The sequence below is a fragment of the Oreochromis aureus genome, linkage group 12 (genome assembly GCF_013358895.1).
Source record: "Oreochromis aureus strain Israel breed Guangdong linkage group 12, ZZ_aureus, whole genome shotgun sequence".
Classification (NCBI taxonomy): Eukaryota; Metazoa; Chordata; class Actinopteri; order Cichliformes; family Cichlidae; genus Oreochromis; species Oreochromis aureus.
In genome coordinates, this window is record NC_052953.1 from 33455984 (window position 1) to 33471244 (window position 15261).

The 15261-nt window shown below is 40.4% G+C and overlaps 1 protein-coding gene across 3 annotated transcripts; it reads right to left on the reverse strand.

Annotated features, from left to right (window-relative positions):
• Window positions 1-7463: 7463 nt before the first annotated feature.
• Window positions 7464-15261, reverse strand: hdr (hematopoietic death receptor). 3 transcript variants are annotated; one of them, XM_031740867.2, is made up of 10 exons: window positions 15100-15258; window positions 12997-13150; window positions 12724-12852; window positions 12489-12600; window positions 12161-12252; window positions 11850-11945; window positions 9874-9914; window positions 9674-9754; window positions 8847-8883; window positions 7464-8637 (listed from the first exon to the last, which is right to left on the reverse strand). In XM_031740867.2, exons 1-10 carry the CDS (start codon window positions 15121-15123, stop codon window positions 8321-8323), a joined length of 1083 nt encoding a protein of 360 aa, XP_031596727.1. In that variant the 5' UTR covers window positions 15124-15258; the 3' UTR covers window positions 7464-8320. The 3 variants fall into 3 exon arrangements, with proteins under 3 accessions (XP_031596727.1, XP_031596726.1, XP_031596728.1); XM_031740866.2 differs by having other exon boundaries at window positions 9518-9754; window positions 15100-15256; XM_031740868.2 differs by lacking the exon at window positions 9674-9754 and having other exon boundaries at window positions 15100-15261.

A 15261-nucleotide genomic window follows, 5' to 3' on the forward strand; every position in this document is an offset into this window, starting at 1 on the left:
TGTAAATAAAAAAATCCATGAATTAATGATTTTATACTGAAACTCTGAACTTAACCTGCTGCCGATCAGGTTATGTTCTCACCATCAGTTGCCACGGTGATTTAGAAAATCTTTTAGTAAAAAGAGAGCCACTTTCATGACACGGAAAACTCAGCTCAAGATAGCTCACTAAGCCATTAATGTCACTTTGCAGTACATAGTGTCCATTATTTTGTGCTTATCCTTTGGGTCCTCTCCTTCCACATGAACCTTTACACCTTTACGTGAACAGTAAAGGTTCAGTAAAGGTTGATGCTAATGCTGCAAAAGGGTTTGTTTGTTTTTGTTTAACATATTGAAATTGGGCTGTTTGCTCCACCAGTCTGAATTGCTGACTTACACAGCAGCACATTCTGCACCAGCTCGGGACAGAAATCTCACCATCCTCACACACATAGTGCTGGAAATACAGTCCCCACTGGTACTCGCACCAAAACTGTCATTTGGGTTATTATCCTGCAGAATAAGTGGAGTGAACGATTCTGTCCCGAGGAGTCGAGATTCAAATCTGCGATGTCATACTGATCTACAGCGTGGAGCCACTCTGTTGGCAGTGAATAGAAAGCTGACTTGGTGAATCGCAAATTACCTCCTCCCAGTCTAAGAAAGTCATCCTGAATCCTGTCACAGTGACCTTTCTACATTTTACAATTTATTCTCTGCAGAGTTTTACATCCACATAACAAATTCATATTAAGGAAGAAGGCAAATCACTCCTTGTTTCTGCAAAGCAGGTAGTATATTTTACCTTCTCTCCTATAGCTTCATATTTTAGAGCTCCATTTCACTTCTATTGTCCTTTAAGTTCCCTGGCAGAGCCCCGAGGGCCAAGAAAAGCAAGACTGAATGCCTTTTTATTCCCTCCTCATCACTGATTAACAGAGCTCTTGGTATAAAGATTGGCAAGCAGCTTTATTTTCTTCACACTTGGCCTGAATGGAGTGATCATCATAGCTTTCATCAAAATCAGGCCCTATTCACCCAGAATTGCACATAAGAAGTACCCAGCACTCACTGGAAACAGCACTTACAGTTGTGTGAAGGGAATAGTGAAGGATGATTTTGTGGCAAATCTAATTTATTCTTCTTGGATGTGCGAAATGTGATTTGAAATTGAAGGCTAACTGAGCTCTGCTGTATTACAGGTTTCCTGTTGGAGCAATGGGAAACAACTCAAACCAATTGTAATATTGCCACTGGATGTCAATGTGATCCCAAGGGACTTGTGGTTCACTTCCAATACTGGAGGTTTTGGGTCTGTGCCTTCAGCCCCACGAAGTCCCGGGCAGAAGTGGAACTGTTATCATAGAACGGGAATGAAATCTGTTGGAGTGGCAGCTGGGTTTCTTAGGGTCTTACCAGTAAATGGCAGGAAACGGCACTCAAATTGCTAAAATAGGGGGAAAGATGATAAAGAAGTCACGGGCAATGAGAATCAGATTCATGATGAAGGCTTGAAGAAACCTGATTTTGAAGCCATTTAAAAGTTTTGGTCCTCTGGGGAACTGTAGCAATCTGTAAACATAATAATACCATAGAACTTCTACATACTCAAGATCTGCACTGTCCATACTTTAAGGAGCTGTAGACTAAAAATGTCCAATATATAATTTCTTCACACCAGGCATGCAACAGAGCAGCAGCAGAGTACCAACATCCCAACACATTCTACAATGCTGCTTCGTCCTGCGCCTCCTGCTTCTCCCATTACGCACTACATGTTCTTTACAATCAGCACTCTGATGCTCTGACCACTGAAAGACAGCAACATTTTGCATACGTGCCAAATGCAGCAGGAATCTTTAAAATGCGGAATCCAAAATTATTATGCAACATCCATTGTTTACAATATGATCACAACACACATGATAAAGGAACCCTGGTGCATAAAATAGAAACATCAGGGGTTTTTTGTTTTTTCTGTATATTTTGTTTCAGTTCTGAACATAACTTTATTGTTGCTTACTTAACTAGTTTAGTTAGTCTTTATAGCTAATTTCTCTGTTCACAACTGTATGGATTTGGAAGAATTATATATCTCACCTCCTAATTTTTATTATCCCTAATGATACATTCACACCAAATGCTAAACTAGGCCTTTGCAAGTTAAAATATTACATTTTAAAAATAACAATTTTGCAACGCGTTGCATTGGAAATCAGACTCTGCCAACAATCAGAAAAGAAAGAAAAGCTTATTGATGCCTTTTCAGGGGAGCTGGAGCGGTGTTATTCAACTTTGCTCTTATAGAGACTGGAATAAACAAAATAAAGGAAAGAGCTTTGAGGAAAATGAGGTAAATTGTAGGAATTTATGGAAAGTTGTGAAAATATGTTACTATAACCTGATTCCAGGTATCACAACCCTCTGCAGTTTGCATACAGACCGAATCTCGGAGTGTATGATGGAACAAAAGAATAAAGAGCTTGACAGTCATGTCTGCACAGTCATAACCACTTTTTTTTTATTTCTTGAAAGCATTTCCCATTATTCAGCCGTTGCTACAGAGAAAGAAGCTACAGGAAATGTCAGTAAACACAACTGATTGCTCAAGGATTACTGACTATTAAGTAATCCTAGGATTACTGACAGGTCGCAGGATGCAGGATGTGAGACTGAACAGTGCTGATTTGGTCATCTGCCGTTCTGGAGCTCCAATGAGACCACACTGTCCACATACCTGTTCACCTTTTACACCTCTGACTTTCAACGTGACTCCAGGTCCTACCACCTACAGAAATACTTGATGCTAAGAATTCTGTAGTGATTGGACTGGTTTTTGCCAGCCAGTTAGTGAATGCACATTTTTCCCTAGCGACAGGTGTTTGCCAGAATCTCAGTGCAACAGAGCGCATTAGAGATTTAGTTATTCTTCTTTTTTTCAGAAAACAAGCTACCACAATGCCAATGTGAACAGAAAGGTGTTAACTGAAAGAGCTGTCAAACCAAAAAACATGGTCAAATCTGTTCAAAAGTTATTCTTAGAAAACTGCTTGGTGCTCCCTTTACATTACTCATAGTCATTTGATCTGTTCCCAATGAAACAAAAACTGCTTACTTGGTTTTAACTATTTGGTTTGCTGCTCAAAGTGCTACAGATTTCAGTTTTCATTGGGTTTACTAGAAAGGGATTTTGTTAAAAATGACAGCAGCCAGTATTCTCAACACATTCTCAGCTTCTAACTCTCCTACATCCAAGTTCTACACAGATGTTCCTACGCTGAGTTGCATGTCCTGGTCTTAAGCTTGGGTTGTATTAATGTAAATGGCAAAGTTAATCCCATTTACCTCAGCTGTACTGTGGTGGAGGCAAAAGCTGCTCTGAGATCGAAATTGTCATAACATAAAACCATGAATCTGGAAATAACAATGAGGAATATAACTTTTTTCACATTTTCATGACTTGTTCCTTTAAAATGGGCACCATAACAACAAAATATGATACTGGGGAACTTTGTACACATAATAAATAGGTACACTTGCTTTGATTTAATGAAATCTTCCACTCAGGTGGTAGAGAAAGTCACCTACTGACTGGAAGGTTGGTGGTTTGATCCCAGTCTGCTCCAGTCTGCATGCCAAATATCCTTGGGCAAGATAGTAAGCCCATGTTGCTCTCTGATGAATCCATCGGAGTGTGAATGTTAGATAGGAAGTGCTTAGAAAAAAGTGCTTGTGCAAATGTACAAGTTGTGTGAAGTGCTTTAAGTGCTCAGATTGAGCAGAAAAGCGCTAAATAGAACCAGTCCATTTGTTAAAGTGTGTGTGTTTCAGTTATCTTATGCCTAGCTTTCTGCTGTGGGTCTTTTCTGTCAGTTGCAGACTCTGCTATAGTTTCTGGGCAAACACTTAAATTGGTCACTTGTGTAAATCTATTAGTTTATAATACCAGAAAGTCTCTCGTAGTGCTTTTGAAATGTCTTTCTGAGATGAATCACCGGCATTTTATTTTGGTCACAATACTGGTGAGTGCCAGAGCTGCAGGTTTGCAAGGATACACTTCCAAATAATTTAAAGGATTTCTGACGTGGAACAAGACAGCTCTGTGAAATTATCCCCAGCGAGCACCAGGCTTCTCATTAAACCCTGAGCCTGAACACTATTAGCTGCTTTTATTTCATAAAGTGAAGACAGTGAGTAGCAGACAATGTGTCATGGCTCAGCTGAATATATGTACTGGTAAGCTATTCCACCAAATATCTTGACAACCGTGTATGGATTTCACACCACAGATGGACCTGACATCACACATTTTGTATATGATGGAAGCAACACAAAAAAGTAAGGACCAAAAGTGGTAAGTGGTCCTAAAAAGAAACATCTCACAACTAATATGGCATGCTGTAGTAATTCTGTTATTTGGCAAGAAATCAGTAATATTATTTCATATAAAAAGCACATCTTAGAGAGGCAGCTTCTCAGCAATTTCAAAATAATGTTCCTAAATGTAAAATTGTGAAGACTTATCTAATCTTCTACAATACATCATATCATCAATGCATTCTGAGAATTTGGAGAAATCTCTGTGCGCAAGAGAAAAGGATGAAAGTCCACATTGAATACCTGTGACTTTCAGGTCCTCAGATGAAACTTTCTTAAAAAGGGTGTGATTCTGTCACAGCTGCATGGCCTCAGGAACATTTCCAGAAATCACGGTCAGTGAAAACAGTTCACTGTGCCATCCACAAATGCAGGTTAAAGCTCTGTCATTCAAGCTGCCTTGTCTGGGCTAAGGATCCTTTAAAACAGACTGAGGAAAAGTGAAAAATGTGAAATTTTAAATTCTTTTTAGAAAACATGGACACCATATCCTCCATAATAAAGAGCATCCAGCTTGTTATCAGCACTCAGTCCAAAATACTAAACCATATACTGCATCTATGATAGCAGCAGAGGCTCTGTAGTGAAAGAGTGGGTACTAAAGTGTCCTGCCTTCACACCACTTCATTTCTTGCCCTCAAGAAATGTGGACAGTGTGTAGCAGTGGAGGCCTGACTCAAACCTCTTGGTTTTTAACATTTGTTACTGTTAGAGAGCTGCCTGGTAGGACTCCAACCTTTGAAATATCAAACAACTGACTAAAATGGATCTCCTCATAGACGTGAATGAAACTGAGAGGTGGTTACACTTGAGCAGATGAGCTGTTCTCCTTGTTGCACCACTTTCTGATATCATGAATCCCATTATGCCGCCTTTGGGGATTTTCTTGTCTCAGATTTAGATATGCGTTGTGTATGCCAAATTTTGTTTTTTGAATTTCTGTTTGCTTTGGTTTTGCCTGGATGGCATATCTGTTTGAAGTTGGTGTGAAATGTTTAGAGATTTCTTAGATTGCGGTTCACTGGTTGGATTTTTAGGTTCTGATTCCATGCCTACAGGGAACAGAAGGCTGTGTTTTGCTTCACTGTGGCACTGGAATGAAACCGTTTCCAAAGATTGCTACAATGCAAACCTTGAAGGATATGCATATAAAGAGATTTTCTTTCACTGCACATTCTTTTACAGCTTGAAAAATACTTTGTACTGGAGCTGCAGAGTTGTGCTCCAGCAACAGAATGATTTTTCAAAGTCAAACTCATTTCTATTTGATGTAACCAAGTAGACTATGGTCACTGAGCTGTCAGATCTTTATACATGCCTTGAAATCACCTAGTCTGACTGGTACACTAGATAGCTACAACAGAATGCTTAATAATGTTCTCAGCAGGCATTAGTTTGATGCATGTGAGTCACAGCGCTGATTAGTTACAGCAGAAGTATCGTTCAGCTCAATGTTTCTGTGACACCTCTATTAAAGCTCCAGCTTTGAGTACCCAGGACACACCACAGGCCTTGTATCAGAGCTGACGGACAGAGTCAACATTCATAACGGCAATGTAAGAAAAAGACACTTGTCTGGAGAGTAAATGAGCAGCAGCACAGCATGCTGCTCAACTTGCTGAATAAAGAATGAAGGAGAAAATGAGGCAGCACACTGCTGACAAGACTGGCAAGCCGGAGTAGCTCCAGAGAGCAGATTAATGCCTGGATGTAGAGCTTATGTTGGCCAATTTAGCTTCAGTACTTTCTGTAAAGGAGCTTCCACCTTCAACAATCATTTTCAGTAAGTGCTAACGTCTCAGCCACTACACATGTAGCAGGATGCTGCGTGTGTAGCTAATACGTCACGTTTACATATTGTAGGTTGCCACAAGTGCACAGTAGTAAACAGCGGTGCTTTTGGACAAACAGCAATGTCATACTGGCCTAGACACACTGTTTTCTGAATAGTTGCTGGTAGTCATCATGAACGTATGCCTTCAAAGAATAAATTGTGCCTTGCTACAGCACCAAACACCTTTTAACTTTTACTTTAAAGATGAATGGTCTCGTTTTCCAATTTTCATCATACTTTTCAGTTTCCCTACTGCTCTGGAAGCAGCAGACAGCTGTGTGCAGGCTAGCATTTGTCTTTCATGTAATGGACATTTTATGTGCTGCATTGTCGCCTCTTTGCAACTAATTTTCCCCTGGCAACTACCAACCACTCACAAACCACTCAGAGAATGCACCTCGCCACAGTGAGCTGTGGTTGCTGACCAGTCTCTAGACCTAAGGGACCTAAGTGACTGGGGTCAAAGCCAATGAGGAAATGAAGAAACACACTGGAGTTCCACTGACAACTTCAGGCCAAAGAATTAAAGCAAGACCACATTTATTCAGGGATTTTCCTCTCACACAGAGTGCCGTCTTATCTGTAGCAACTGTGTTGCTGTCATTCTGTAATCATGTGTAACCTCTTATTTTTGTATTATAGTTTTACCATCCTTTGTGAAATGAGCCTCTCTGCTGCCAGTACATTCATCTGTATTTGTCATTGCCAAACACTGCCAACACCACCCCTTTACATGAACGTGTATTGAAAACCCTGGGTTATCACTGATAACCAATGTTACCCTAGCAATTAGAATGACTGCAAGTGAATCTAGATATGGAAAGATGACACCGGCTCTAGTGAACTTGCTTTGTAGTACAGAGCCCAGGCATATAATACAGTACATGTCCTGTATGACTAAGACAAAAAATATAATCAAGTGATCTTGAAGTCAATAATGAGTAATGTTACACTAAATCTTGGCAAAGATTGGCACAGGTATGGCATGAAAACTGTGTCTTGATTATCTGGCTGTCACTGCTTACTAGAAAATTCTGTGAAGTATTGTTTGTAACAGACGTGGCTGTCTGGTTTAACGAGTCATATCACATACCACAAATGAGTCACTGTTACACTTTATACAAACTGTAACCAAACACTGATTTCTTTGTTTTCCTTATCTCTTATTGGGAAGTAGAGTAATTTTGTACTAGTTTATCTAATCCGGAACCGTCTCAACACACTGACAACAGGGGGGAAGAAGAAAAACAACAACAAAAAAAGTACAAATATGAATGAATGTTTAATTCTTCCAGATTTATAAATTAGAAACAAAACAAAATTTAAAAAAAAAAAAAAAAAAAAAAAAAAGCGCAAATAAAGTTTGGAAGTAGTAACAAACACTGTAGAGCACATCTATAACAAGGTAGAAAAGTACACAATTCTGACTTCACTTTCAGGCTTCAACACAGCTCTGGCAAGACTCAATGTTTATGTGCTGCACTGAAACAGACCATTGTAGAAAACTAGGTTTTGTAAACGTCCATGATGCTGATCAGGATTATAGAAGGAAATGTAACAAAACAGAAGTACAACAGAAAGAAGATTTATCCTAAAAATCTATTAAAATTTGTGCTTCTGTTACCCACAATCATGACAACATTGGATCAACAGGTAAATAATACAGTCAAGGCAGCCCTCTTTAAAAGTAATAAAATACCCTCCACTGTAATAACTTAAATACATTCATCAACTCCACTGGTCATTTGACAGTCTGTTGAATTGCTAAGGAGTAGTTACAGAACCAAACTGAAACATATCGACTCTTCAGGACACTGTTGGATTACAATAAATGTCTGAACATATCTTTCACTGAAACAACCTTTAATGGGGTTTGGGATCAGCAAAAAGAAATATTTGTACAGGCACTAATGAAATACTTAACACTCTACGGAGCTGACAGGAATACATGGCTCTCAGAAAAACGACTGAATTCCGTCAGTTTGGAATAAGTTAGTTCAAGCAGGCAGGTTTACCTTAAGAGCTCACGCTACAGTCTAGTAAGATGCGTTTACTGAAACAGCAGCAGCTTCAACAACATACACACTTGAGGTGTCCAAGTTTGTTTTGTTCCTATTCTGACCACTACTAGTTTGAGACAATTACACAGTCCCCCACCCACAAAGGCAGGAAGTGACCGCTGTCCACAGCCTTCTGGTGGATCGTCTCAGCAGTTCGCCTTTGGTTCAGGGTATTCAAAGCCTGCAGCAGGTCATTTAAGCTCGCTCCTTTACCTTCTTTCTCCACCCAAATATGCAGCAGTTCATGGATCCTGTCTTCATAGGGAAGGTTCTCTTTGCTTTTGATGACGTTGTCACTAATTTCAAGCTGACGGAAAAACCTCTTGTGATAGTTCACATCTAGTTCTTCAAAATATTCAAAGCATTTCCTGAGAGACTCTTCACCTACAAAAACAAACAACGACCTTCACTCCATCACATTAACTTCTTGTACTGATAACATTTATTGAAACATTTATTTCGACAGCCAACTGGACTGCAATCAAAAGCAGCGCGGTGGCATGAAATGGAAGCTTTATCTACTGTTGTTTAACAACAGGTGCTTGTGTGTTATGCAGTGGGTGAGATCAGGAATAAAAGTCAAAGTAGTTTACCGTTCACAGGAACAAGCTCGGGAAGTGGCACCTCTTCCTAAATGACACAAAAGCAAACAGGCATTAACATAAAAAGTCAGAAATTGTAAGACCTGCTAAATCAAAGTCATGTCTTATTTATAAGCAGGTGAATGAAATGAAAGGAAAAGCATTTATCTAAAAGTTCTTTCACAATACAGTGATGCATTTTCCTGTCAGTGTGGTTGGAAAATGAAAGGAGACACAAAATAGTGAGACTGATAAGGAGCATTCCCTGTTAATCTTCTACAGGTGTTTTAAGGACCAGGTGACTCATTAAGTTTCCACTAACACAATAACAGCAGCCTGAGACACTGAAGATCAAATGTTAAATGTAATTCATAAAACCGAGAGTCACAGGCTTCTTATACGGCTCCTGATTGTTGAGAGAATTTGCTCCAACATACTAGAGTGCAGTATGGAAGTAAAGAAGCGAGTCACTGAGGTTTATCCATGACTGCAGACCTGTCCCCAGACCTGAGACTCTTTCTGTCATGTAAGGAAGTCGTGTGTAGCATGAAAATCAAAGTGGGAAAACTGGAACATGAGGACAGACAGTAAGACAGTGGAGGCTGTTAGAGCATTAGTTAATAGCAGCAAACAAGACAAGCAGCAAGGATGAAGCAGGTGATGAGATGAGCTGCAGCTCTCACCCTCCTGTGAAGCTGCTCTGGGACCACGGGGCTGGCTTGGGGGGCAGGTGTGAGCGCGTCTGTTAGGCTGTGCTGGGAGTTACTAGCTGAGCTGTTGAGGCTTGGATTGAGAATTTGACGCTCATCCTCAGCAATGTTGGCGGATTTAACTCTCACCAGATGCTGGGACAGGATTAGATTTGTGCTGGTTGGTCTTCGAGTGTCCTTATCCTCAGGAGTCTGGATGGCAGTGTATTGCTGAAGAACATGTTAAGAGAGTCTCTGTCATTTAAGTTACCTTTGGAAAGCCATTTCCATTCAGCTCATCGTCATGTTTGGCTATTTTTGTACATTAATGAAAAACTTGAGTCACTCACCTGTTCTGCTTTGCTCCTGTCAGACAGATTTCTCTGAGACCCTGAGGAAAGAATGTGAAGAGAATTATGCAACTTTCAAGAATTCCCAACTCTCCAACACAAAGTTATTTAACTTTTGTCTGAGCTCAATTTAATTTCACCAACTGAGCAGAACCTGCTGCTGCTCTGCATCAGTTCTAGCACAGTGTGCAGCCTCTCCTGGACACTGTGTGTCACTGAGGATTTTTATCAGTCGGCTGGAAAGCCTGACCAGCAGTTCCAGTTTGTGCTGGACTGGGCACAGTTTACCAGCAGCATGGTCAACACAAACTGGGAAAAGCATCTTCACGTGGCTCAATCCAATTGGAAAAGTACTTTAGTGAACTCGCCAACAGCAGCCCACCTCTATGTGAGGCCTGCATGGTAATGATGTACACCCCAATAGACTGCTGTAAACATGTTTGCTGAGAAGGCGTACTTGATAATTAAGCTTTAATCAGTTACACCTGATCCCAACATAGTCAGCATGATGTGTTAGCAGCTCATCTGCTGCTCTTAGATCATCACACCTGAAACTGCACGCCCATTGTAGCAGGTTTCTGCACACATGTATATCCTCTATCATGCTGTCTGGTGTCTCAACTTATAATTAATAGCTTTTCAGTCTTTCAACACTGAACTTTTTTCCCCTTGTGATGTACAGTCCCAAAATTAGCCAGAACTGTTAATTTTCTTACCATGTTTTACTCATTTCATGTGCCAATTGAAAATCTCTCATCTGCTCTAAACAGTCTGATTACAGGTGCGTTTGGCCTTGTGCAGAGTCAAAATATCTCATCCTGTGAGAAGCTCTTATCCACTTGCTCTCAAAGATAGCACACGGACAGCACTGTGGGAAAATGCTTCATTGATAAGACTTTACTAACAGGGTTCCCAAAACAATGCTGTGAGGCTCAGAGAGGGAATCCAGAAATGTTGAGTGGAACTTTATTTTCAGTCGTTCGGTTGCAGCAGGTGTCTCTCAGCATTTATTAGCGTATGCTTATGGGTCAGACAGACTGCAGAGGCCAGTGGGCTCAAGATCTGTGTTAACGAGAGCCAGGCCTCAACAAGTGCAAGAAAATGTTGTGGCAGCACCAATTTAATATCAGCAGAGTGCATCTGTTTGTGGTGTGAAGAAAAACAAAGCACAAGTCCTTCCCACAACACTGATTAACACCTGTCAGAGCAATAACACTGCAAAGCTGTATCACTACACACATGAGACCAAAATGTAAAACACAGTTCAAGCATCTGCTTCAAGTGCTTGGACCCTACAACACTGCTCCTGCTGACAGTTAACCATCAGAGCTGAAATAATAAGTGAATTTGTTTAAGAGTGATCAGGAACCATCTAGACAATAGGTTGAAATGTATATTTTTCAAGCAAAACAACTCGCCCACCCCACATTTTGATGATTTGCTGCTCTATGTCATGCCCCAAGACCACACCTGGCTGGACGGTGACTTCTGTGACACCAGAATGTGGAGGTGGAGCATTTAGTATACGATGGGGCATTTGTAAAATTGATGGAAATCTCTATGCTGTTCTGGACATCTTAAAAATCATCAGTAAGTCACTTCGGCAATGCTGAGTAGATAATACTTCTGATACAGCTGGTCAAGAGCATTTTCTTGAGTGGGCACAGCCAGCTGCAGTGACCACCAGAACATGACAACTGTGCAGTGTCCACATGTTCAGACGAGCAGCCTAAGCATTAGCTGCAGCCATAGAACTACTAACTTACTACAAATGATACAAACTGTGGCTTGTGTACATTTATCGTTTAGGTTTGTTTTCCCCATTGTATTGCAAAAACTATCCATCCTCTCCAGCTAACACAGACAAAAAGTGAAGGACTCAATGAACAGGTCGACAGCCTATCAGAGCACTAACAAACTTTTGCATCAAGGTGATTTTACTATTAGCATCCAACATCTGTATAAGAACAACATACCCGTTTTACATTTCTTCTTGTAGAAAAATATCCCAGCAAATGTTATGGCAGCGAGGACACACAGCACCACCACAACCACCACCACCACAGCGATACCTGTTTAAGAAAAAAGCCAAAACAAAAAAAAAAAAAACATAAGGGACAGTCACTGGCCATTTACAGAAAAAAAGAGATTCATGTTTTGAATCAATGTACAGTGCGAGCGAATCTCTGATATCATTTGTTTTTGGCCTGGAAAATCTGACTTTGTAAATATACATTTATCCCAGTGTAACAAAAGTCTTGCATGCATCTGCCACAGAGTAGGGTACCTGGATCAGAGCCAGATTTGTTCTGGATCTTCTTGCACTCTGTGTTTGTGGTTGATGTGCAGTTTCTCACTTTCTCTTCATCCTCTGCACACCTAGTTAGGAGAGAAGCAAAATGGATTGAAAGGTTTAAAGACCTAAATGTCAGTCTTCTTCCCACTGCTCCCTTTAGGAGTCAGCACAGTGGACAATCTACATCTAGCATCATCTTCTGTTACACCAACCCTCTTACTCTGGCAGCTCCACATTCAACACCCAGTATATCCACCAGCCACTCCCTCCTTATGCTTATTGTGTCTTTACTGATTTTGAATGGCTTGCAGACACTTACCTTGAACACTTCAAGCACACCTCACATGCTTGGTTAGGATCACAAAATCTCCCTGGTTTGCACTGACATTTAGTATCTTCAGTGTGAGTGCATGAGCTTACAATTTCCTCATCTGAGAGTAACATGAAAGAGACCTTAAGTCAGAGTTTATGCTCGGAGCACGCCGACTACAAGAACAATCAATAGTGAACCTTTTCATTCTGATCGATGGTGTAAAGCCGCCAAGCAGAATTACCTGGACGACACCGTGTGCACTTCAAGCAGAACCTTAGTCCGTTGTCATGCTTGATGTATGTATCGTAATCACACTCCTCACACTGCCCCCTCTCTCCATCTACAGTGCAGGGTGACTTCACATATGTACCTAGAGCACACGCACACATACACACTTTATACATCTCCTTCAACTGAACATGTGACTCTAGCTAAATAATAAGGCCGTTTCATGTGGCTTTTGATGGCTTACTGGTTTGAAATTATTACAGAAGTTCAGTTTCACAAGACTTACCAGCTTTACAATTCAAACAACAGAGGTTGCCGTTTTGGTACTGATTTGCTGGGCAGTTGGCCTGCCGCCGTGCTCTGCTGCTTCCCACCTTAAGACCAGCCTGTGGGTATGCTGTGGTGGATTTGAGGAGAAGGACCAGGACAGGCACAAAAACCTTTGGATTTGGATGCGGGGTTTAAAAAATAATAATAAAAAATAAATGGAAGTCAGAGTGGTGAATAAACAGTTTTTTAAAAGAGTCCCTAAGTAGGCAGGTGGGGTGATCTTTGGTTACATTAAGGTACCAAAACTAGTTACGATCTGACAAGAATGGGAAACTGGGATAAAACATGGTGACTTATGAGCAAAAACCTGCTTTGTTATAGTCATGAAACTACCTTCTTAATTAAAAATATCAAGTACACAGCTTTCATCTTTTTCCATGTTTCAACTTAATGTACTCAATTTGAAATCTCTTAAAGAACTCATTTTATGAGTTTTACAGAAACATAATCTCTGATTATATGTTTTGGTTAACTGAAAACATTTTCACTGCTAACATAAAGAAAAAGTATATAAGTCATTATTCTGTGGAAGCTTCCTTGTATGATGATGTGAGTCAGATTAGACCACATTTCAGAACACGCCACTTCACTCTGAAAGCAAATAAACAAGTCAGTGCTGCGCAGGTGGGTGGGGGAGAAGGGGATTTCCTTCCAACACTCCTTGGACTAAGCCTGTTGGATTCAGTATTAAGAAAGTGTACCAAAGTATCCGAGCTGATTTATGAACTTCTTAATATTGAGCAACAGGGGAAACGTGATCCACAAACAGTGTGTCCTAATATGGCCAACACCTTGATAGGTTGCAGGAATAACCAAATAAGGAAATCACACCCATGATTTCGTAACACCATCAGGTGCCCTAGTTACTGAGAGATCACAAGTGAGGGCACCTCCCAGCAGGCATGGAGAGAAAGACAAACACTCACCTGTGTGTGAAAGTGCCTGTTATAAGAATTTTAATCCCCCTGCCTTCACTGGAAAGTAGAAATGGCGTGCTTAAGCATATTTAACAGTACTTTGGAAAAGAAAAAAAAACAAAACAAAAAAAAAACAAAACAAAACAAAAAAAAAACACAACAACCCTAAAGTGACCTTGTTTATACACAAAGACATACAGAAGAGTTTAATTAAAAAACAAAAAAAGTTTATATTTCCAATACGTGCTTCTACTCGGCGACCCACTCTATAAAGTAGCACTTTAAGTCGATGGAAGTCATCTCTGACGTAATGCAAACCATCATTTCCATCGCTTTATGCACAAACATATTAGAGGATATTTAATCAAAATAAATCTTTTAGGCAGCTCAAAATCAAGCCAAATGCTAGAAGAAAAAAAAAAAGCCTCAAACAATTAGGCCAGGCCATTTTCATTCGGAGTTTACCAACATGATCTTTGCAAAAGACATTTAAAATGCACACGCTCTTAAACACAGTTAGGCGCAACATAGCGCCCGGTACACAAGAAAACACGCGCTGTGGAGTGAAGTATATTCTTTTTATTCAGTGATCAGTCACCGATGACAGTCAACCACAAACTGTCGACTAGTTTCACTGCAGTGTCTCAGGTGGGGAAAACAGAAATGACGTGACTTTTTGGTGAGCCCACGAGGAATTTCACACCTGTTCACACAGCGCCGGGTGAGACTTTTGACACATAAATGCGACATCTTGCGCAAACCAGTTAACCGGAAAATTGCCAGAGGTCTTTTCTATTTAATTTACAGTCAACGGGAGGCTAAACTTTGTTTCGACAACCCGTGACAATTCTGGTCACTTCGGTTCTCAATAAACAAATCAAAACAACTACAACAAAACTTTAAAGTTTACATAATTAACTTTTCATTAAGTTAATAGCTTAACATAAATATTAGAATCCCCCGCGGTTGTCGCGAAACATTAAAAACACTCTTTTATTACTTTGAGGGCTCTCCATTTTTAAAAATGAGTCACAAGGAAGCCGTTTACAGAATCTTCCCGCTGACTGACTGACGCCGGTACAACACCGGCCCGTGAAACCACAGCAAGCTTAGTAGATGTTTATAAAGACAACAGGACTTACCACAAACATAAGAATGTACTTCATCTTCTACTAAAAATGTCGGCTTCCACAGACTTTCAATTATTCCACTGTAACTCAGAGCAAATCGATTTAGATTTACCACCGTAGCGTCCTGTAGGCTACTCTCTCAAAAGTTTAACTCAGGTGTGAGCCGACTCTGAA

Coding starts and splice junctions, on each gene's coding strand:
- hdr (XM_031740866.2), bottom strand. CDS start 15,123: ATGAAGTACATTCTTATGTTTGTG. Junction 9,915..11,849: donor CAAGAAGAAATGTAAAACGG/GTATGTTGTTCT, acceptor TTCTTTCCTCAG/GGTCTCAGAGAAATCTGTCT. Junction 8,884..9,517: donor CAGAGCAGCTTCACAGGAGG/GTGAGAGCTGCA, acceptor TGTGTCATTTAG/GAAGAGGTGCCACTTCCCGA.